Source organism: Theileria equi, chromosome 1, assembly GCF_000342415.1.
Source record: "Theileria equi strain WA chromosome 1, complete sequence".
Lineage (NCBI taxonomy): Eukaryota > Apicomplexa > Aconoidasida > Piroplasmida > Theileriidae > Theileria > Theileria equi.
The window spans coordinates 591858-612238 of NC_021366.1; the positions used below are offsets into that span (position 1 = coordinate 591858).

The 20381-nt window shown below is 41.8% G+C and overlaps 10 protein-coding genes across 10 annotated transcripts, besides 2 other annotated features; 6 read left to right on the forward strand and 4 right to left on the reverse strand.

Moving 5' to 3' along the window:
• Nucleotides 1-1042: 1042 nt before the first annotated feature.
• On the reverse strand, nt 1043-3143 carry BEWA_020710 (ribosomal protein S9 family member protein; the record flags this gene model as incomplete). Its single annotated transcript, XM_004828833.1, has 2 exons — nt 1043-2939; nt 2980-3143. The coding sequence occupies 2 exons, from the start codon at nt 3141-3143 to the stop codon at nt 1043-1045; spliced, it is 2061 nt and encodes a 686-aa protein (XP_004828890.1).
• Nucleotides 3144-3729: 586 nt separating this feature from the next.
• BEWA_020720 (hypothetical protein) lies at nt 3730-4831 on the forward strand. Its single transcript, XM_004828834.1, has one exon. The coding sequence runs from the start codon at nt 4034-4036 to the stop codon at nt 4775-4777; it is 744 nt and encodes a 247-aa protein (XP_004828891.1). The 5' UTR covers nt 3730-4033; the 3' UTR covers nt 4778-4831.
• A 79-nt stretch (nt 4832-4910) lies between these two features.
• BEWA_020730 (hypothetical protein) lies at nt 4911-6350 on the forward strand (the record flags this gene model as incomplete). Its single annotated transcript, XM_004828835.1, has 2 exons — nt 4911-5733; nt 5824-6350. 2 exons carry the CDS (start codon nt 4911-4913, stop codon nt 6348-6350), a joined length of 1350 nt encoding a protein of 449 aa, XP_004828892.1.
• Nucleotides 5232-5314: a sequence feature (GA-rich).
• Nucleotides 6351-6592: 242 nt separating the features above from the next.
• Nucleotides 6593-8365, reverse strand: BEWA_020740 (hypothetical protein; the record flags this gene model as incomplete). Its single annotated transcript, XM_004828836.1, has 1 exon — nt 6593-8365. The coding sequence occupies one exon, from the start codon at nt 8363-8365 to the stop codon at nt 6593-6595; it is 1773 nt and encodes a 590-aa protein (XP_004828893.1).
• Nucleotides 6755-6786: a microsatellite.
• A 607-nt stretch (nt 8366-8972) lies between the features above and the next one.
• On the reverse strand, nt 8973-10337 carry BEWA_020750 (hypothetical protein; the record flags this gene model as incomplete). The annotated part of the gene is made up of 1 exon (XM_004828837.1): nt 8973-10337. The coding sequence occupies one exon, from the start codon at nt 10335-10337 to the stop codon at nt 8973-8975; it is 1365 nt and encodes a 454-aa protein (XP_004828894.1).
• Nucleotides 10338-11405: 1068 nt separating this feature from the next.
• Nucleotides 11406-12483, forward strand: BEWA_020760 (serine/threonine protein phosphatase 1, putative; the record flags this gene model as incomplete). The annotated part of the gene is made up of 3 exons (XM_004828838.1): nt 11406-11914; nt 11949-12412; nt 12448-12483. Exons 1-3 carry the CDS (start codon nt 11515-11517, stop codon nt 12481-12483), a joined length of 900 nt encoding a protein of 299 aa, XP_004828895.1. The 5' UTR covers nt 11406-11514.
• A 3-nt stretch (nt 12484-12486) lies between these two features.
• On the reverse strand, nt 12487-15909 carry BEWA_020770 (hypothetical protein; the record flags this gene model as incomplete). The annotated part of the gene is made up of 1 exon (XM_004828839.1): nt 12487-15909. One exon carries the CDS (start codon nt 15907-15909, stop codon nt 12487-12489), a length of 3423 nt encoding a protein of 1140 aa, XP_004828896.1.
• Nucleotides 15910-16332: 423 nt separating this feature from the next.
• BEWA_020780 (mRNA capping enzyme, putative) lies at nt 16333-17715 on the forward strand (the record flags this gene model as incomplete). Its single annotated transcript, XM_004828840.1, has 5 exons — nt 16333-16499; nt 16538-16742; nt 16782-17147; nt 17181-17255; nt 17290-17715. The coding sequence occupies 5 exons, from the start codon at nt 16333-16335 to the stop codon at nt 17713-17715; spliced, it is 1239 nt and encodes a 412-aa protein (XP_004828897.1).
• Nucleotides 17716-17949: 234 nt separating this feature from the next.
• BEWA_020790 (signal peptide-containing protein) lies at nt 17950-19295 on the forward strand (the record flags this gene model as incomplete). The annotated part of the gene is made up of 4 exons (XM_004828841.1): nt 17950-18342; nt 18385-18570; nt 18605-18904; nt 18939-19295. The coding sequence occupies 4 exons, from the start codon at nt 17950-17952 to the stop codon at nt 19293-19295; spliced, it is 1236 nt and encodes a 411-aa protein (XP_004828898.1).
• Nucleotides 19296-19636: 341 nt separating this feature from the next.
• Nucleotides 19637-20305, forward strand: BEWA_020800 (hypothetical protein; the record flags this gene model as incomplete). Its single annotated transcript, XM_004828842.1, has 3 exons — nt 19637-19693; nt 19727-19877; nt 19929-20305. 3 exons carry the CDS (start codon nt 19637-19639, stop codon nt 20303-20305), a joined length of 585 nt encoding a protein of 194 aa, XP_004828899.1.
• Nucleotides 20306-20381: the final 76 nt, after the last annotated feature.

The following is a 20381-nucleotide window of genomic DNA, read 5'->3' on the forward strand; positions in this document are numbered from 1 at the left end:
GAGTATGACCAAGGAGAAGTAGAGGTTTTCGAGGGAGATTGAAGAGCAGTAGCCAATGAGTACTACCAGTATAGACACTATGAACAGAAGTAAGAGTAGTAGAGTCAGAGGAAGTAAGAGCTTGTTCTTCAGATCCAAGTGTTTCAGGTTCCTGATCTTTAGCAGCAGGTCTTTAGGGTCCTCTAGCATTACCACTAGCATCACATTCAGTAGAAGAGCCAGCAGTAGATCCTTCAGCTTTACTAGCACCTTCATATTTATTCAGTAGTATTTCCTAATAGCCCCTCCACCGGTTCCCCTCTATCCTACTCATCCTTCTACAATAGACTCCTTCATACTATTTTCCATAGTACTCCATCCACCTCTCAACTGGTGTGAGTAGACTGGTCAGTATGAATGAATGTCAAATGAGCAGTGTACAAGGATTGGTATAATAATAACTGTATGTCGCATCAAGTTCCGCTTATGGACATACGGTCCAGGAATCCTACGGTACAACTCACATCTCATTGTCAGCCTTCCTTTTATCTCACCACCTCAGCCATACGCTAACTATAGCATAGATTTGAAAGTAAGAACGTCAGTTGCTTAGGTAAATCAGCTTCCAGAGGTTCCATGACTGCCACCTGGCAGTGTCCCTTGGATCACGCCTTTACATGGACAGTTTTCACAAATAGAACGATTTTACAATCCCCTACATGTTTACAACTACAATTTAGTTCCAATTTTGAGCGAAAATATCCATTTAAGGCAAAAATCTCACTTTATGGCATAGACATCCCTCTGGACTGTTATTTGCCAATTTCAAGGGCATAATTGCCGTAGAAAGGTTTAAATCATATGAACTTATGCACAAAAACACAAACCTGCGATATCATAAATTAAATTCGTTTCATTTAGTGATTTTGAGAGATTATTGAGTATATTGTTGCTAATGATTGCTTCGTGCTCGGCACTAGTGTCAATCTTTTTCTTATATCTCCTCTTCATCTTGACTACAAGTGAGGAAAAAGATCGAGTGGTGAAGAAGGGCCCAAGTGGGTTAACGTTTGCTGTACTTTTCCTTCTTCCTGGCCTTCCTCAAGTTGGTCTTTTTACGTTCAGTCCTCCTAATATCTGGTGTGACAAGGTCGCAGATTCTTAGAAAAGGCTTTAGTTTCGGCGCTAGAATTGTGTAAATGTACTTTACCACCGCGTGTCTGATTGCTACACTCTGACCGGAAAGTCCACCTCCCCTGACTTGTGCGACAATGTTGAACTTCCTATCCAAGTACAGGGTGGTTAGAGGCTCCATGATATTCCGGATCCAGAATTTGTTGTAGTGAAGGTACTGGTAACCATCCCTGTTATTGATTATAATGTGACCAATACCAGGCTCCAAGTAGACCATGGCAAATCCGCGTTTCTTTCTACCCTTTACGTATAGTTTGTCTAGAACCTTTTTTATGTTCCCAGAATCTGGTGAAAAGTTATCCATTTCTGAGTCTCCGCTTGCTACACCATCAAGTTCGTCGCTCCAGCCAACAAGATTACCGTATTCGCTACTATCTATAACGTCTTCTACATCATTGTCCATAGAATCTTCCATAGGGTGTGCCAGGGGAGGCTTTGTGATGTCAGAAAATGCGGCTCTGCGAAGGGCTTTGGTTTTAGAAAACCTCTTGGTGCGGGTGGCCAGTGTGCCAAGATCCTGAGAATCTACAATGTCAATGTACGCTGAGAGAAGTTGTCTCTGTCTGAGCGGCTCTTTGTTAGAATATGGGTAGGTGAGTGATTGCGATGGATTATGTAGACCTTCCAGACTAGCAAACTTTTTATAGTCCTTATCATCACCTCTGCCATCATAGTCATCCGTGAGGTAATCTGGCATCTTAAACTTTGAGAGAAAAATAAAATTGTGCAAGGGAGGTGAGGCTACGTTGTGTTTGTTCGGATCATTCTTAATCTTGACAACCAATTCGTCCATAAGCGATGGTACCATACCCATAAAATACTTTCTCACTCTTTCAGAGCTTGTTTCAGGTGGTGGGAATGGCTTTTCAATCCTGTCAATGTAATCGTTGTTCAGGTAATATTCCAATCTGGTTGGATCCTTGTGATGGAAACTGAATGTTTTATAGTCGTAGCGGTTTAGGTATTTTAGGTAATGTTGGATGTGTCCATCATCATCGAACAGAAAGTGGCCTGGATCAATATTTTGCATAGGCACATTGTCTGGAGGTCCCAGTCTTGTCTCTGGGAACTCATCAGCTTCATTTTCATCATCCTGACTAGGCTTTTGCATAACTGGTTTTATCTTTGGTGGATCCACGTTCTTATTTACCATAATATCAAACATATCTTCTGGATCGACATCAATATCGCCAGCTTCTAGAGTAGTCCTTATTCTCTTATCTGGCCTATCCACACCATCAATGCTATAGTAGGCTGATTTTGGAAAGGGACCGTGAAAACGATCTCCACCCTCTGCTCTTTCTTTTACATCTTCCTCATATTGTGCCTCCTTACTTCCGTCAGGATCATAATAGTCTTGGACGCCAGAAGAAAGTCTGGCAGCTCCATAAAAGTCATAGTTTCTCGGATAAGGTAAAAAGTCAAATAGTACCTTGGATCCTTCAGGTAACTCTTCTCCATACTCTCTTTGCGAATAACTAGGACCACTGAACCTTGATGGACTATTTAGTATCTTTTTGTAGACCTCGCTGTAGTTGTCTTTAATGGTTTTACCGACCTTCCTCTTCTTTTTTGGCTTATCTTCTGCGTCACTATCCTCAATTTCTGACTGAGAATAACCATCTTCTTCATCATAGTCTTCGTTTAATTGTCCAGAAAGGTCCCCGCAGTCCTCCTCTTGGCCTCCATCGTCACCTTGAGAAAACCTTCCGGGGAGATTCCTCGGAGCAGCGCAAAGAAAAGGCTCATTATGCCTAGCTTTGCCCCTAAATGTACATTTTAATCCATTTTCCGCTAGAAACAAACCTGAATGTCCGAGAAGAAGTACAAAAAGACGATTCAGCGCCAAGGAATAGGTTAAAAGAGCATCTATTGCTAGATATAAATGCACAAGCAGACCTATCAAGGCATAGAGAAAAGGAATCCAGAAAATTAGCAACCAAAATGGTCAAACACAAAAGATATCGCATAGCTCTCTGCTGTTGGAACCCATTACCGCCATCATAACCGATAAATGGCAAGAATTAGCTTCATAGAGACTAAAAATGTATGTTTTATGGGTTACACATCCCACTTGCGGGACAAGAGATTAAATGGTGACTGACAGTCTCGGTATCGGAGAGTCCCGTCATGTGTGGAGTTTGGACGCCAACAATGGCAAGTATACCGCAACACTTGAGTTTTAAGGAGACAGAAAACTCAACGGAGACCAGAGATTCGGCAGAAAAGGAGACGATCTCACAAGCTGCGTGACTGGAGGAGAAGCTGGGAGATTTCAGAGCATACGTTGATTATCACTACACAACAACACCAAGGCTTGACTTTTTAGCCTAAACTGCGCATCTTGAGACAGAAAGGGGTAGCGAGCAGGAGGTGGCGACAGAGAGAGACAACGAGGGGCCATTTAGGGACTCTGGAGGCCAAATAGAGAGATGGAAATACAAAAAGTGCATGGTTGAAAATTTGGCGGAAAATGCCCACTGAATGCTGAATTAGATGTAGGGTCTGGTTGCAAGTGGCAGAGCTGCAGGGCGGTACCCTCGTTAGTTTTATTTTCAAAGCAAAGTTTGGGGTTTTAACAAAAATTTGTGGTTAGCTTTCGATTTTTGGTGCATTCAGCGTGTGAATGATCCATTTGAAGCTACCCATGCTGGCTTTATCGATTGAGACGCTTTAAAGGCTTTAAGCCCAGTTTTATTTACCCTAGAGGTTTATTATATTCACAGCTATTAGGTTAGCACTCTGATTTATTGGCGTTTGGCGATAAATTCCATCAAGCTACTTGCGCAGTGGTTTCCTGGAGTTTAAGCGGGACGAAACAGTTGATACTGCAGGATTATGGCCGGGATAGTTTTACAAGATGAAAGATGACACTCTGATTCTGCCAAACGTACCGGAAAAGGCGCTGGACAACGCCGACTTCTTCTCCAAACTCTTTCAGAATGACATTAATGGGCTTGTTGGTGATCTACAACCCACAGATCGACAGATTTGCAAGAGGAGATCGAGTTTTGGCAGTGAAGCCTTCTCACCAAACAAGAGACGGGGACGCATAGTTGCATTTTCTAATCAAGATTCTGCAGACGACCAAGCAGGCTCCCAAAATGATCATTCGTCGGCTATCGAAAATGATCAATACGAGTCTGTGAGACAGTATCAGGACATTGCTGAGGGCTCCGCTACTACACAAGACGAGTGTATTAGGGAGACCCAGGGTCGCATATCGCACTTGACAGACGTGTATACACGGCAGATTATGGAATGTATAGAGAGATCAACGTGCAGAGAACAGATTCACTCGGAACTACCTGTAATTATTTCCAGACTCTGCCACGACCTGGTTGGCAACAGTGACGAATACACTCTCAATCTTGGTAAACGCATCGACCACTTAACACACGAAAAGTCGGCACTCTGTAACATTATCAAATCGCAATACGAAACCATCTCTAGACTCAAGGACGTTGAGATTACGGCATTAAGGTCTGCACAAGAGAGACAGGCATACAAGGCAGAATTGGCTCGATTGAGGGAATGGGTTGGCGGATACCCTTCCCAGAGCAATTTTAGCGATCACTTTAGAAAACCGCCGGATGTGTGCTAATATGCTCTTCCGGGTTGACACCTAATTCTCCCATGGGGACTAATTTTGACAGTACATTCTACTAGTATGTATTTTTAAGATACTGAGACTAGCAAAGTGCTTTTTATACACAATAGGACCATAAAAGGCAACAATGGTATCTCAGCAGGGTTTGCTCTGGAAGTTCAAGGGAAGTACGGCGCCGTTTACGGCTTTGACCTCCTTGACGTTGCCCTGCCAAGTAAAAGTCGCTAGAGAGGCTCTAAAGGAGAAGCTAGGCCTATCAGAGTCCACAGCCATTGATTTTGTGCTTTACTTGGAGGGGACACCCGAAGAAGTGGTTTCTGACTACTTTATGCTCCAACCAAACTCCAAGGTTTACGCCAGAAGATGTATGGCATCGGAGGCATCCACTCTGATATCGGCTGCGAATTCACAGTTCTTGGAACAGCACCCAGAGGAGCTCGAGAAAATTGAACGAGAGGAAGAAAAGGATGAAGAAGCGGAACAAGTTGAGAATGAAGGGCAAGAAGAGGATGAGGAGGAAGAAGACGAAGATAGCAAGATCAGTTCCATTATTCAGGAGCAAAACTTTTACGACAGCGTTGATCAAGAGTCGCTATCCAGGAGATATTATCGCAATAGGATGCTTCTAGTTGGTCAAGGCGCTCCTAGTGTCCCGGGTACTCAACCTTCTGTCTCTACTACTCAAAGCGAATCTGCGGCCGTCCCACAGCCCGGAGTTCAGGTCACACAAAATGAGTACGGAGATGCAGTGTTGGAGATTATAAAGGTTGATGCAGACTACATTTGCCACATGTGTGGAGAGAAGGGACATCATATAAGGAATTGCGTACAGCCAGAAGGAAAGAGGCTGTCAAAGAAGATTAGATCTGCCACAGGGATACCAACAGATTTTTTGACACCAATCAGCCCAGACGACATTTCAAAGTACGACGAGGTTTACATTTTAAAAGGTAGGTTTTGTCGCTCTATAATGTGTAGAAGCATGGTTTGAGGAGTCTTTATACCGTGCTCACGTTTAACATAGAAACATTAACATACAGACGGTTCATTCGCAATAATGAGGGAGATAGAGTCGGTTTCCGGAGGCGCATTTTTTACAAAGACAGTGGATCAGCGTATACAAACTCAACTTGGAATAAGTCAAGAAGAATCGCAAAACATGTCCAAAGGTTTCAAATGTACAGTATGCATGTGCTATTTCAACAACCCAGTCACAACCTTGTGCTGCGGTGAAACATTTTGCCTAGATTGCATAATTGGCAAACAAAACAATTCCATGGACTTTGGAAAAAACATCACATGTCCCACATGCAAAAAGAGCATCAAAATGACTGACTTGCAGTCCAACACATCTTTGAAAAAGGCCGTACAGTCTCTCATCTTGGGAAATATAGACGTTTTAAAGAATGCAAAGGTATCGGCTTCGAGTACATCAGAAAAGAGAAAGCAACCAGAATCTGATCAGACACCAAAAAGTGCCGCCAAAAAGTCGTCCATCGACCCTTCAATTCTACAAAAGCAAAAGAATCTCGCTGCAAACTACATTGCCCAGTATTTGAAAAAGTAGTTTTATTGTTACTCATTTATGGTACATTGATATTTACGAAAATGAGGAGACAGGTGCACTTTGTTGGGAATCTGTCCAATAAATGGTCTATTTATCATCAGCAGGATACTTTATTCATAGTCCATAAGAGTTTTTACCACGGTAGTACTCCCCAAGACCAACTAGTCACTATATCCAAGCTAGTATCTCCGTAGAGTCCTAAATCTGTCTAACCCAAGGGTCTCCAGTCTTCATGAGAGTCATTATATTAAGCGTACTAGAGGGTCAAGGAAATAGTTAACCCAGACATACCAGCCACCATATGCTGCACCACCTGTGCCCAGAGCTGAAGCACCGCCAGAAGCAACTTTAGTAACAATAGAAGATTTGCCATCAGAAGTAGGAGCTTTAGGAGCAGGTTTTTCAGTAGTAGTAGTAGAAGTAATAGGAGTAGTAGGTTCTCGAGGTTGAGCACCAGTAGATAGATCAGCGACAGTTTGTGTTCGATGAGATGAAGAGTTAGTCCTACCAGCACTTTGGGTTTTCCCATTGATTGATCCAGACAACCTTTCAAACTCAGATTTAAATGAATTCCAATGATGTGACGAAGTATAACTTTTATTTATGGATTTAGTAGTCTTAACTCCCGTGTTAAAGACTACTTCAGTTTCACCTGGAGATACAGAACCGTCAGGTTGATTACCAACGACAACCTTTGGTGTTTTAAGAGCTGGAGAATCTCCAGAATTTTCTTGAACAAGAGATAGTCCACCTCCACCAGATTCACCATTAGCTTTAACACTAGCACCAGCTTTACCAGGATGTCCTTTAGGTCCAGGAAGAGGTGGAGTGGCAGATAGAATAGCAGCCTGGTTTCCTTTACCATCAGAATAGAATAGAGAACCCTTACCAAGAGCTTGGACTTGGATCCATTGACCATTAGTACCATCACCAGAGCCTTTGGTTTCAGATGTATCTTTAGATAGAGGAGTAACAGATTTAGTATGAAGGGGTCCATATACAGGAGGAAGTTGCTGTTGAGGAGGAGGAGGATTAAGAGGTGGTGGACAAAGAGGTATCCCACATCTACCAGTATCGTTTAGCGCTTTCACAAGTTGATTATATTTGTCACAGCCTGTGATGCTTTCTGGGTCAGGAACTTCATCCAAGACTTTTTCCCACTTTTCGTTTCCATTCTCATCAGTAGCAGGCTTCTTATACCACCCTGTAGCTTTACCTCCTCCAGTATATTTCACATAAATGAGAACTGGATTGTTGCTACAGTGGACTGCATAAACAGCTTCTACATCAGATGTTGGAAAGTTTAGTTTGGGAATTTTTATACGTCTTCTTCTACTGGGATTATTAGTATTAGCAGTACCCACACCGTCAAAATAGTACCTTATTGCGGCAAGCTTTGTATTAGCAGTCGGGGATTGTTTGTAGTAACCGGCCCTTTTATGTGTACAGGAAAATGATCCTTCACTAAGAGAAATCTTCCGCTGATCGTCATTACCAGCATGGTAAATGCAACGGCAACAATATGGCTGTCTGTTACCACTCGTGAATGTACCCTTGCTAAGATCCATGGTAACAGCACCATAGCTCGAACAAACTAGATCATCCAGTGTCCTTTCAATATCATCATTGATGAGTGGAGGGTGAGAGTGTTTATATCCAGTTAGTTCAATCCACTCATTGCTACCATCACTCTTTCTATTGCCATAATAAGTTGTTGTATTGCCAGTGGTAACCCCTACCATGAGAACGTTACTGGCATTACCAGTCCAGTAATAGGCTGCAACCGAGGTTACCTCTTTACCTCCAAGTTGATTTATATCTATAGGATAGTTCTGATTATCCTGGATCTTTGCAAGTATAAATGGTTGATTATGTTCATCCTTATGAGTATACCTGGTAAAGCCAGATCCAGGAGGTTCTTCATCTCTTGTGACCTTAATGGTTCTACCTCCGGTAGTATATACACTATTAGGTTGCTTCACACCAAGCCTTATAGTTACTCCATCATCTACCATTATTGATAGTTCTCAGAGAAAGCCCCTACTCCACTACTCATCCTCCATGTTCATAGAGAGTATGGTCTTTCAAAACTCTGAGATCCATGAGTGTCTCCTAACTACTCCTCATCCATACATTCATCCTCCCTCACAACGAGCTCACCGTCAGTGTCTCTACTGCCCACTAACAATGTAGTACCATTTAAGAAATAACCAAAAAAACTACATTACGTATCAACAAACTATTCATCTGGGGGCAAGTCAGAAGTAACTAAAATAAACAAATGGTCATCCTTATGAGTCAAAGTAGTCCTCATATCAAAAGTCAAAAGTTTAGGAAGATTGGTATAAAGACCACGACAACCACATTTACACCAATATCCCCAAGAACTCCAAAATCCATAACGTGAAGTAGGCCAAGAATCTCTATCCTTATCAGACAAAAACTGGTAAACAGCATGAGCATAACTCTTTATCATTGGAGATGTCGTCAACCAGAATGAGGCACTCCCTCAGTAGTAGGATTCTCAGACTCTCCACTAGACTTCTTAATGCATGGACGAGTGGCCAAGGATGAGTGAGTAGTCTAGTAGCACATCTAACATGACAGATTTCAGGGCATCCATTAGAATTCCTCATCTGCATAGACGATAAGTAAGGCCTCTGATTTACCCAAAACCTTGCATCTAACATTCTTGGTAAAAGATGATTTAACACTCTTACAGGCCTCAGATACTCCATTTCCTATCCAGTATCCTAAGGACTTAAAGAACCCACAGTGCTCAGTAGGCCATTTATCCTTATCGTTCTCATACTTGGAATAGGTCTTCAAATAACCGTCTCCAGTAAAGGCCAAAACAATCATTAAAAATTGTGATGTGAATGTGTTTAAGGATGAAATGGTGCCTCCATATGCACCACCTCCGGCATATGAAACTGCTTTTAGTGATTCTTCGCAGAACTTTAAGGTCACAGTAATAACTCCAACAAGTGCTCCACTGCTCTTTACAGTACTTGCGATTTCACTGTCTGGGTGATGAAGCACGTATAAGCACGAGAACATGGCAAGAATATGTGGAAACGCCATGATCCAAGCAAAATTCCATCCTGTGCCACTCTTCTCATTGGTCCATTCTTGATTTGGACCTATTCCATTCTTAGGGTCGTTATTACATAGACATAATATAGCAATAATAATACCAGGAACAGCACTAATGAACAGAACCACCAAGTCAATAGTATATCCAGTGCCAACATCAGTCAATTTATAAGGAGCGATAGCAGGATAAAAGGCATAGATACCACCCATACCTACCATTCCCATGAAAATTGGAGAGACGGCACCAGCACCAGGTTGACCATCAGATTTACCACCATCAGCTTGACCAATAGCCCATACAACTGCAGAGGCTGCTGATATCAGTATCGCTATTATAAGTTGCCAGAATATGATCCAGTAACTAACATTTGAGAAATTAGACCACTCAGCAAGTTTAGTAAAGATATAGTAGTAAATACAAACTTGAATGCCAGAAATAGGAATTCCCATGTTGAAAAGAGAGGCATTGTCACTTCCCACAGTCATTACAGCTGCCACATTCAGTCCATAGATAAATGAACCGAAGACGATAGTCCAGTAATAGAAGGTGAGATTGCCCATTTGACCTCCAGATGTAAATGCGATGAGGAGCAAAATAAAGGAACAGCACAATGCTATGTTAGTAAATATGGCAAGGTACTTGAAAAATTCCTTAAAGGACCCATTGGATCCATCCGTCAATAGTGCTATAGAAGTAACAATAGCCATTCCAGTAAACGTTGCCAACTCCATAGGATTATGGACCATGTTAATGAACGAACTGGCATACTGCTGAGGAATTTTAAATCTATCAAGTGCAAACTTTGCTCCAGTTAACGCCACACGGAGAGACTGCAAAAGAGTCAGCCCTGCCATAAACATGGCGCCTTTCTGAAGTCCATCCTTTGACATCCTTTGTCATCTTGCGATCTTACCTGTCGTTCACACCATTATATACCATATCATTGGTCACAAGTTGAGGATACCCCTCCATTTGCTACGTTCATATAGTCTCCACGACTCCCATCCTTACATAGTAGTCTTCCATTCTTCTTCATACCAAACATTAGAAACTCGTATCCTTTTGCTGTTGCATTGTACAACTCAATGCTTGGCATCTCATAATGGTAACTCATTCATCTATTCTTCTAGATACTCTCTTTAGTTGTCCTCATAGCTCCACAAGTATAATGAGAATCTCTAAGGAGTCTACTGGAATGAGAACAAGTGACCCTTTAGGCTCCTATACTCTGTATACTTGCCATTTCTCCTCTACTCTCTTCGTTCATAGAGTCCTCATCACTATTCCATTCAACTTGTTCATTCCATAGTGATCTACTACCTAGTCTTTGACGTCGGTAGGTCACCCTAATCTCCAAGAGAACTTGGATCCTCCTCATGAGCATTGTCTTTGTCGGACATTGGCTTTGCATCAGGACCTCTGCAAATCTTCTAGGTACCCCTGTATCATTTGCTCGTACACACCTTTAATCACCAACTACTTCTCTCAGCTCTCTTCCACCAACTCTATTGTACTCTGTGTGTTACACTGGATCCGATGTAATCTGGAAAGTACGAGATCCCCGAGAGTTAATGGGCTCAGTTGATCCACCTGACGACCTCAGTCTTCCGCCACATTGTGACGGGACCATCTCCTCTGACTTCGTACACCGAGTCCTTTGAGTTTACTTTACTGGTGTGAATTGGTGAGTCTAGTAGCCTCTGGGTATTACACTCACATTGGACTGCCCTGCCGAGCATCTGAGGCCAATATAGTGCAACTCTCCTGGTCGGCCATTTGCTTTCCTTGTGTTTACTTTTAGCTTTTGTTTGGCATGAACTCCTTTTTGTGTTAAATGTCAAGATTGTTGGCGCATTTTTTCGGTCCATAGAGTCTTTGCTGCGGGTCCACTTGTTTGAGCTCTGCTTATTTATCTTTCCCTGCTTCACCCTTGGCAATAATTCGCAGGACTTCATTCTCGAGTGTGTTGCCTTATAATGAAACCCTGTGTGCATCTATTGAGACGTTTATAATCACACCAAAGGCCACAGGTAATCGCATCTATAGCTGCTACAAGTAAATGGCAAAATGGACATTGACAGCATCATCGAACGCCTGCTCGAAGTTAGAGCGAATCGTCCAATCAAAGCAGTCCAGCTGACGGAGGAAGAAATCAAAGGATTATGCCACAAGAGCCGCGAAATCTTTCTCTCACAGTCGATACTACTCGAACTAGAAGCACCCATAAAAATATGCGGAGACATACACGGGCAATACTTTGATCTACTACGACTATTCGAATATGGAGGATTCCCACCCACCGCAAACTACCTCTTTTTGGGGGACTATGTAGATAGAGGCAAACACAGCCTGGAGACCATTTGCCTCTTGTTAGCATACAAGATTAAATATCCAGAAAACTTTTTCCTACTACGCGGAAACCATGAGTGCGCCTCAATTAATCGTATCTATGGATTCTACGATGAGTGTAGGTTTTGTTCTCTTTACACACAACCATTCAGGCAAGAGAAGATATAGCATCAAGCTTTGGAAGGCATTTACAGATTGCTTCAACTGCTTGCCGGTTGCAGCAATTATTGATGACAAGATATTCTGTATGCATGGTGGACTATCGCCGGAACTCACAACCATGGACCAAATTAGACAAATCTCCAGACCAACAGATGTACCAGACACTGGACTCTTGTGCGATCTACTCTGGAGTGACCCCGACCCAAATACAACAGGTTGGGGAGAAAATGACAGAGGAGTATCATTCACATTCGGATCCGATATCGTTGTCAACTTTCTCATCAAACATGAACTTGATTTAATCTGTAGAGCCCACCAGGTGGTCGAAGATGGATACGAATTCTTCTCAAAACGTAGACTAGTCACACTCTTTAGCGCTCCAAACTACTGCGGGGAATTCGATAACGCTGGCGCCATGATGAGTGTCGATAAAACACTAATGTGCTCGTTTCAAGTAAGTCAAATAAATGTATTAACATTTATTAACAGATACTCAAACCTGTTGATCGTAAAAGGTTAAAGTGATGGTCATATTTTAATTCCTGACATTAATTTATATATGTGACTCGAATCTACGTCAAAAGGACCGCCAACCAACCCCAAACCATAATGACGCAAAACCAAATCCAACACCCGTTGTGATACCTCATATTTATTACAATGTGAAACAAAAACAACGATTGAAAGATTATATTCGGGTATGGCAAGTGCAATTGATCCACCCATGTCCGAGTTACCAAATCCATGCACCATTTTACCATCCATGTTCACAAATTCAAATTTTTGATAGCCAAGAGACCAACAAGGTTTATAAAGCCCAGTCAAAAATCGAGAAACCAGTGATTTATCAACATGATTATTATTCATCACATCTTGAATGTATTTCGAATCAATCAGTGACCCATTTAAAATTTCATGATAAAACGCAGCAAGAGATAAAGCATTGGTCCTTCCATTCATTGGTGGTATAGAACAGTTGTAAATCTTTTCATAATTCACATTCATAACGTCAATCATCATTGAACCATATCTTACTAGATCATTTGTGGAAAAGTTGAACAGTTTGGTGGATGTTTCCTTGTAGTCTGGCAGAAGCTTTTTGACTCTTTTTGTCTTTACAAAATCAATGAGAGGTATTTTGCTGTTTGCTGGTTTGGGAGTAATAACAGAGCATAAATCTTGGTCTAGCAAAACAGGTCCCGTTGCATCATCAGGATTCTTTTCTTTACTAATTTCACCAGGATTAAATGCAAAGGGAGGAACCATTGAATCATTCCCAGAACCTCTAAACAACTTTATAAATCTATTTTCAGTGGGACAATACGACGATGGGATACAACAGCGCTTGAAGAGTTCATCCTTTTCATCAACCTTGTCCCGGTAACAATCACAAAAGGGATTTGAGACGCTTTGTTCAAGATCAATAGATTCTACCATACTTCTGAAACGTTCTAACCTTACACTCTTGGGGGAGTCCATGATCTCGTTTACCGAAGCTTTAGAGTCCATTAGGGTCAATTTTTCCTTATTAGATCTTACCCTTGAAACGAGTGGACTGTTCGGACAATTTTTTTCTTCCACAAAATCATCTAAAGATATCAGAAATACATTTTCATCGTCTGTAGATGTTGCAGATTCTTCACCATTCTCTACTTCTGCCTCATCCCCAACTTCCTCAGCTTGAATTGGTTCCGTTTCCTCAGTATTCTTATCATCGCTATCTTTATAAAGCTTGGACATGGCTATGATACTATTACTTAAATCAAAATCCGGGGCATTTGCTGCTGGTTTCTTAGCAGTCGCAGTCTCCTTGCCAAAGTTTGAAAAGGTCATGTGGGAATCCCGTATACCAACCATTGAGCATAAATTACATATAAATCTTTCAACTGGCATTTGTGTTATCCTCCTAATAATCTCCGACAAAATCCATCCAGAGTATAAAAATGAGTATTTTGTTTCATTCGTTCCATATTTATAGATTGTTGCATTTTGTATACAATTACACATTAAATTGTAATTGGAAAAAACTTCAACAGATGGATATTTTGTGTATGGATAGGTTATTCCAGAACGGTTGTTTAACAAATCCTTAATCGTTATATACTCTTTCCCATTACATTTAAATTCCGGCCAATGCAGGCAAATAGGATCCTCAAGGTTCAGTTTCTCAATAGAAGCCAAGTGCAAAATGCATGTGGTTATCAAGCCATGTGCAAGGCCAAAAAGAGGAAATAACGAATCGTTTGATATAGGTATTACCTCATACTTGTCCATCAATCCAAAGGAAATCTCACTGTCAACAATTCCATCCCTTATAACAGCAACCTGGCATCCGATAAAATTGTCACTATCCTTAGACAGGTGGCTGAGTAAAGATGATAATCTAGATTCCATAATATTCGTAGGAAATGGGAAATTAATTTTACGAGAGACCAAATGACAACGTGAAAAACCCAAATTACAGGCCTTATAAAGAATATCAAATGCGCTAACATTTGATCCATCCTTTGACAACTGTGATTTTAAGTGATGTAACTTGGCATACAAGACCGATTTACCGCAAGGTGTACTGAGGTAGCAGTTTATTGGTGAGTAATATATGTTTCGTATGGCGTGTGACGCGTTTTTATAAATTAAATGTAGAAATGGCACATAAGTTTTCATAGTCTTTGATATTGACTGATATTCTGACAAAACCTTAAAAGTTAAAGGGAGATAATTGGGGACCTTTTTGAAAAACTCGTTAATAAATGCTTGAGTTCTCTTGTGGCCAGTCATGGAACGGGCCTTTTTAGCATCATGCTTCAAATTTTTATTATATGATGATAAAATAATGGCTATTAGAGCCTCAAAAAGATCTTCATATCTAAATGTTGACAGATGCGATAAATCAAATCCAGAATCCACAAATGCAGAAACACAACCCATGGGATCATATGTATAAATGCACTTGTAAATTTTGCAAAGCCCAACCCTTTGAATATTATTTAGATATGTCGTAAATCCCCAGTCTAAAAACACAGGATATATTCTTCCATCCTCACAAACAAGCTGAAGATTACCCGGATGAGGATCCGAGTGAAATCTTCCACAGGCCAAAATCTGAAAAAAAGCAAAATCGTGGATATCATAAAAAATAGAGTTAATGTTTACATTGTTTGCCTTCACAAATTCTGCATCCGTCAACTTGTGCAAATTAAAGTATTCCATAGTGATGACACGTCTTGAGCACAAGTGTTTGACTAGTTTTGGAACCTTTATTGGAATCCCAGATTTTTCAACATCGATGGACGCATTCTCCATGTTCATTGCCTCCAGGGTAAAATCGAGCTCCTTTGCAGCGTATGCAGAGTACTCATCAAAGTATTGACAAATATTTGAGCACAAACCTGCCGAGTTCATGAGCCAACTTATCATTTTCAAAATTTCAATATCATTCAAGAGGTTCTGTTCACTTGATTTGTGCTGAACTTTTATTGCTACTGATGTTCCATCATGCAAAACTGCCTTATGGACCTGTGCAATTGATGCACTAGCCAGCGGAATTGAATCAAAATTCTTGTAAATATCATCCATATACCCTAAATCTGTCTCAATCGAGTCTATAATCTCTCCAAAATCACTGCTAGGCATGTAATCCTGAAGTTGGGAAAACGCTTCCAAATAACAACTGGGTAAAACACCTGATTTTGTACTCAAAAATTGGCCGAGTTTTACCCAGCACCCCTTTAAAGATTTTATGTTTGCAAGTATTGAGTCTGCCATCTTCTTGTGCATCTTTTCCCAGTATTCCTTCTGGTCGGAGTGACTTACAAACGAACCCAAAAAAAGTGACATATTCCATTCCATTGATAGGTTTGTAAGCCTCCAGAAGATGTTCATTGACCTTTCAACTGAGCCGTACTGATTTTTTCCGACCAGATTTTGTGGAAATACCGTAGGACTTAACATTTTTGTGTATTAATGAGAAATTGGGCGATCCAGTGGTCTTTATCGTAAATTTTAGTACCCTTTGCCAGAAATCTTACAGATTAGGCAAACTTATACTCGGTATGCAGTAATTTTTAGGCAACTTTTAGCGATTTAGTGACAATTTGGGCCAACTGACGATTTTTGACGAGTTGAGCCCATTACAACGATAATATAGTACACATTTGGTTAATAAAAACAATAAGTAATCATATATTTGGCCCTAGGCGGTCAACTAGCGATAAACTAGTGAACCAGCCAAGTAATGGAAACTGAGTGGTGAGGCGGCATGATATCGCCGTATGTCTCCTATAGGCCCTCTTTCAATAAAAATAAGTCTACATTCAGCTTTATGTTAATTTTATATCGCAGGGCGTTCGGTCATATCCTATAAATTCCCATTATATGGCTATTTTGGAGACCCGAATGTCAAAGCCACCATCGACCTCCGAACTGCCAGGAACTCCGATAACATGCGCAGAAACAAGGGGTAGAATACTCAAGAAAGTTAGAGAACTGTGCGGATGGGAGAATAGGACCTTTCCAGGCTCTCAGCCAGTATCACTGTGCAGGTACGAATTAGGAACATCTCTCATTTGTATTCACTTAGGGACTCACTTCCGCTACTCTTCCGTAGCGAGTATGTCGTATGCGAGAAATCGGATGGGATAAGGTCGTTACTACTTTCTGCTTCTGGATCGATATTTCTCATTGGAAGACTGGAGGAAGTACACCAAATCAACATGAAACTGCCGCTTAGAGGCAACCCATCGGAATTCCAGCAACTTACACTACTTGATGGAGAAGTTGTCAATGTATGTTCTCTTTGTTTATCCCACTCATACCGTATTTAGGACAAGTACACAGTAGACGGAGTGGTCAAGTATCGCCGTCGGTACCTTTGCTATGATGCAATCTGCATTCACAAAAACTCTCTCAAACATTTAAACCTATTGGAGCGCCTCTCCATGGCTTATACTGACATTATGGTCCCGCTGGTTGCGAGTAAAGTGGCCAGTGCTCCAGATGATGAATCGCAAAATTATCTTGAAATTTACCTGAAGGACTTTTTCGATATTACCCAAATCACACACATTGACAAATTCTCAAACAAACTTCCTCACATAACTGATGGACTCATTTTTACACCGGTGCGAGTTCCGTATACTCCGGGGACGTGCAAGAGCCTGCTGAAATGGAAACCACCGCATTTAAATACAGTAAGTTGAACCCTGATCACTATATGCCCTTAGGTTGACTTTAGCATTGATGTTCTCTTTGATAGTACGAAGCGTCCAAGACTAGTAGAACTCTATGTATCAAAAGATGTAAGTATCTTGTGCTTTAACCAGCGGTTTCCAGGGAGCTCGTAGCTCATACAAGGAGTTTCTTGCTCCGTATGGAGCAATCTATAGTCGCATTTTAAAGCAGGCAATTACCGAACAAGTTGGTCAAATCATTGTAGAATGCTCTTGGATATCGGATTCCCGCGTTTGGACCTTTGTGCCAAATCTAAAGCACTCGGATCCTCGCGCTGCTGGCGGTAGTGAGAGCGTCTTGGACTTTGACAATGGAGTCTGGATGCAAGGAGGATGGTATGCAGAGAGGATTAGAGAGGACAAGAAACACCCAAACAATATTTCCGTCGTGAATAGCGTGAAGATGAGCATAGAAGACGACATCACCTTTGAGATGCTGGTGGATGAAATTGAAATGTTCAAAAAGAATGGAAAAGTACCGCTCTATAACAAGTGTGTACTGCCGAAAAACTATAGCATTGTACAATGAATCTTCTTCTCTTCCTGCCACCCACAGCCTTCGACGTACACACACAATCACTTTAAATTCTTTATTTTGTACATACTCCAGCTCCGTAGACTAGCTTTAAAAGAGACAAGTCAGTCGATTGCTACCAGTAAAATTATTCGTAGCCGGACTTGCTCGTTTTAGCCAAAAAGTTTTCACGTTCAGTCTCGTACTCATCAGACGACTGTCGTATTGTAAACATCTCTATTTTAAAAGATGATTGTGCGATTTGTTGCATTCTGCAACCTCTTGTGGCTGTCGTTGGCTGGCCCGGGCTTCGTGCTTTGCAGGTCCTCGCTAATCGATCCTATGCAACACGAACTTCAGCTCGTAAACGCCAAGACGTTTACAATGAAAGTTAAGCTTGCCAGGCAAATGACTTCAACCGCTGCATTCTTTTACAAGGCCTCAGATTCTGGAGTCAAGGCACTCATCAACGACCAGCTGGATGTCGTCGCCAAGGACCTCAAGGGTATTGTATCCATCGTCGCCATCGACTGTGGAGACAGCAGTATGGAATCGCACTGCACATCTGAACTTGGAAAGGGCTACACAACTCCCGTACTTCGCATTTATCCCAAACTTCCCATGCCTGCCTACAATTTTCAGGTTTGTTCATCTACCCTCTTATCGCACTTACACACCGTACAGGGCAAGTTTGTAAAGAATGAGATTAAAAAGGCATTGCTAAAACACATTCCATCGCATGTGGAGATTGTAGAAAAGTCAAAGTTGCCAGAGTTCCTGAGCAAGTTTGACACAATGCCCAAAGTTTTGCTCTTTTCGGACAAGAGTCAGCCGTCTTACATTTATAAGGCTCTCAGTGTTGCCTTTCACGTATGTTTTCCGTGGAAATAACATGACTGTTTAGAAAAAACTATTTCTCGGTTTCGTAGACGTCAATGTGCACCCCGACCTTAAGAAGCAGTACAAGGTAAAATCTGTTCCTCACCTTGTCCTCATCAAGACAAACTCCAAAGTCGAGACTTACGATGGAGAATTCGAGTACCTTAAAATGTTCGAGTGGCTCAATGTCTATGCCGAAACATTCTTACTCGGTGGAGGCTACGCTGATGATGCCAAAAAGTCCAAGCCAAAGGCATGGAAATTCGATCCACTTCCCAGAATTGATATTGAATCGCAGATGGATGTTTGCTTCAACAAAGCTCACGTAGGTTTCTCCTGTCCTCCACATTTGTTTGCAGGGTTTTTGCGTGATTTACTTGACAAAGGGACCAATTAGTACTGAGGACAAGAACATGCTCATCGACTTGAGCGAAAACTACAAGGGACAGCTCAACGGTAAATGGATGTGGATGGACCTCTCCATCGAGAAAGAGTTTGCAAAGCTCTTTAAGTCTGCCAAGGCATTCCCATCTCTGGTCATTTTCAACCCAAAGAAGAAGCTTCGCTACCTCCTACACGATGGCGACTCACCAATTGACAAGGCAGCAATCGAAAAGCTCATGGACAAAGTACTGGGTGGAGGTGCCAGATTCACTCTCTTGAGTGGATCTCTACCGGCCTTCGCCGCTGTAGAGGCTCCAGAGGACGAACTTTAGGTGTGGCTCTCTAGACAACCATCAAACCCCCAAAAACCTACATGGCCACCTTATCGAGACGATCAGATTACAAGTGTGTGGTCAAATTTAGGTATAAATTGTTTAGCAGTACATGTTTTCGGAAATTGGTGCCCCTGGCGGTACTCGGTGGTCTGCGGGTACCACACACTGGGCCCTGCTGCACATTTTCCATATTTTTAATCCTATGGGATTTTCTTACCACACGATTGAAAATTCCCCGAGTGAAAATTTTTCCTCAGTTCCCTTAATATGATCCTCGTCTAGTTGACACATTCGCTTCTGGTGGTATGAATCGCCACCTTATTTAATGCCTCGTCATCATGGGAAACACTAAATCGTTGGCAAATTCAATAATTTTTCCGGCACCGCCGTCCTCGGTTAGTTTATCTGCCCACATATCGCCTCCACAGTACGATCACCGGTTCCCGGATTTGATTTGGATACCAAAGCGATTCGCAGGAAAGATACAAGACTACTGCCCAGACTCTACATCTTCAACCTTTCCAGCGCTCTATATAGCAGCACCAAAACCAACCAACCTTTTCATCATTTACTTACACGGTTTGTTGTCTTGTCTTCACTGAACATTTTTGGGGGAATAAAAACACCTAGGAAACTCGTGTGACATTGGATCAGTAAAACCAGAGTTGGACATTATCTGTGAAGCCCTAAATGCAACGATTGTAGCGGTAGAATATCCAGCCTATGGGCTATCACCCGAGCTATCGGTTGCCACTGGACCATCTATTGACTTTAGGGTCATTGCAACCGTCTACTTTTTGCTATCGCTGGGAATAGAACCGAGCTCAATCATCTTTTTTGGACGCTCGATCGGAACTGGTCCAGCCGCATCCATTGCTGCGCACTTTGCCAAGAATGGGATCCAGTGCGGGGGGGTCATACTACAGGCACCGTACATTTCTATACACAAGATTGTACAAGGTACGTTCAATGCGTGTTTATATGGAGCCTATAATGTGAAGTGGTGACTAAATCTCCATGCTCTACAACCAATACTTTGGATATAATGATGGCGAATACTCTGTGAGCTAGTCTTGTGAGGGA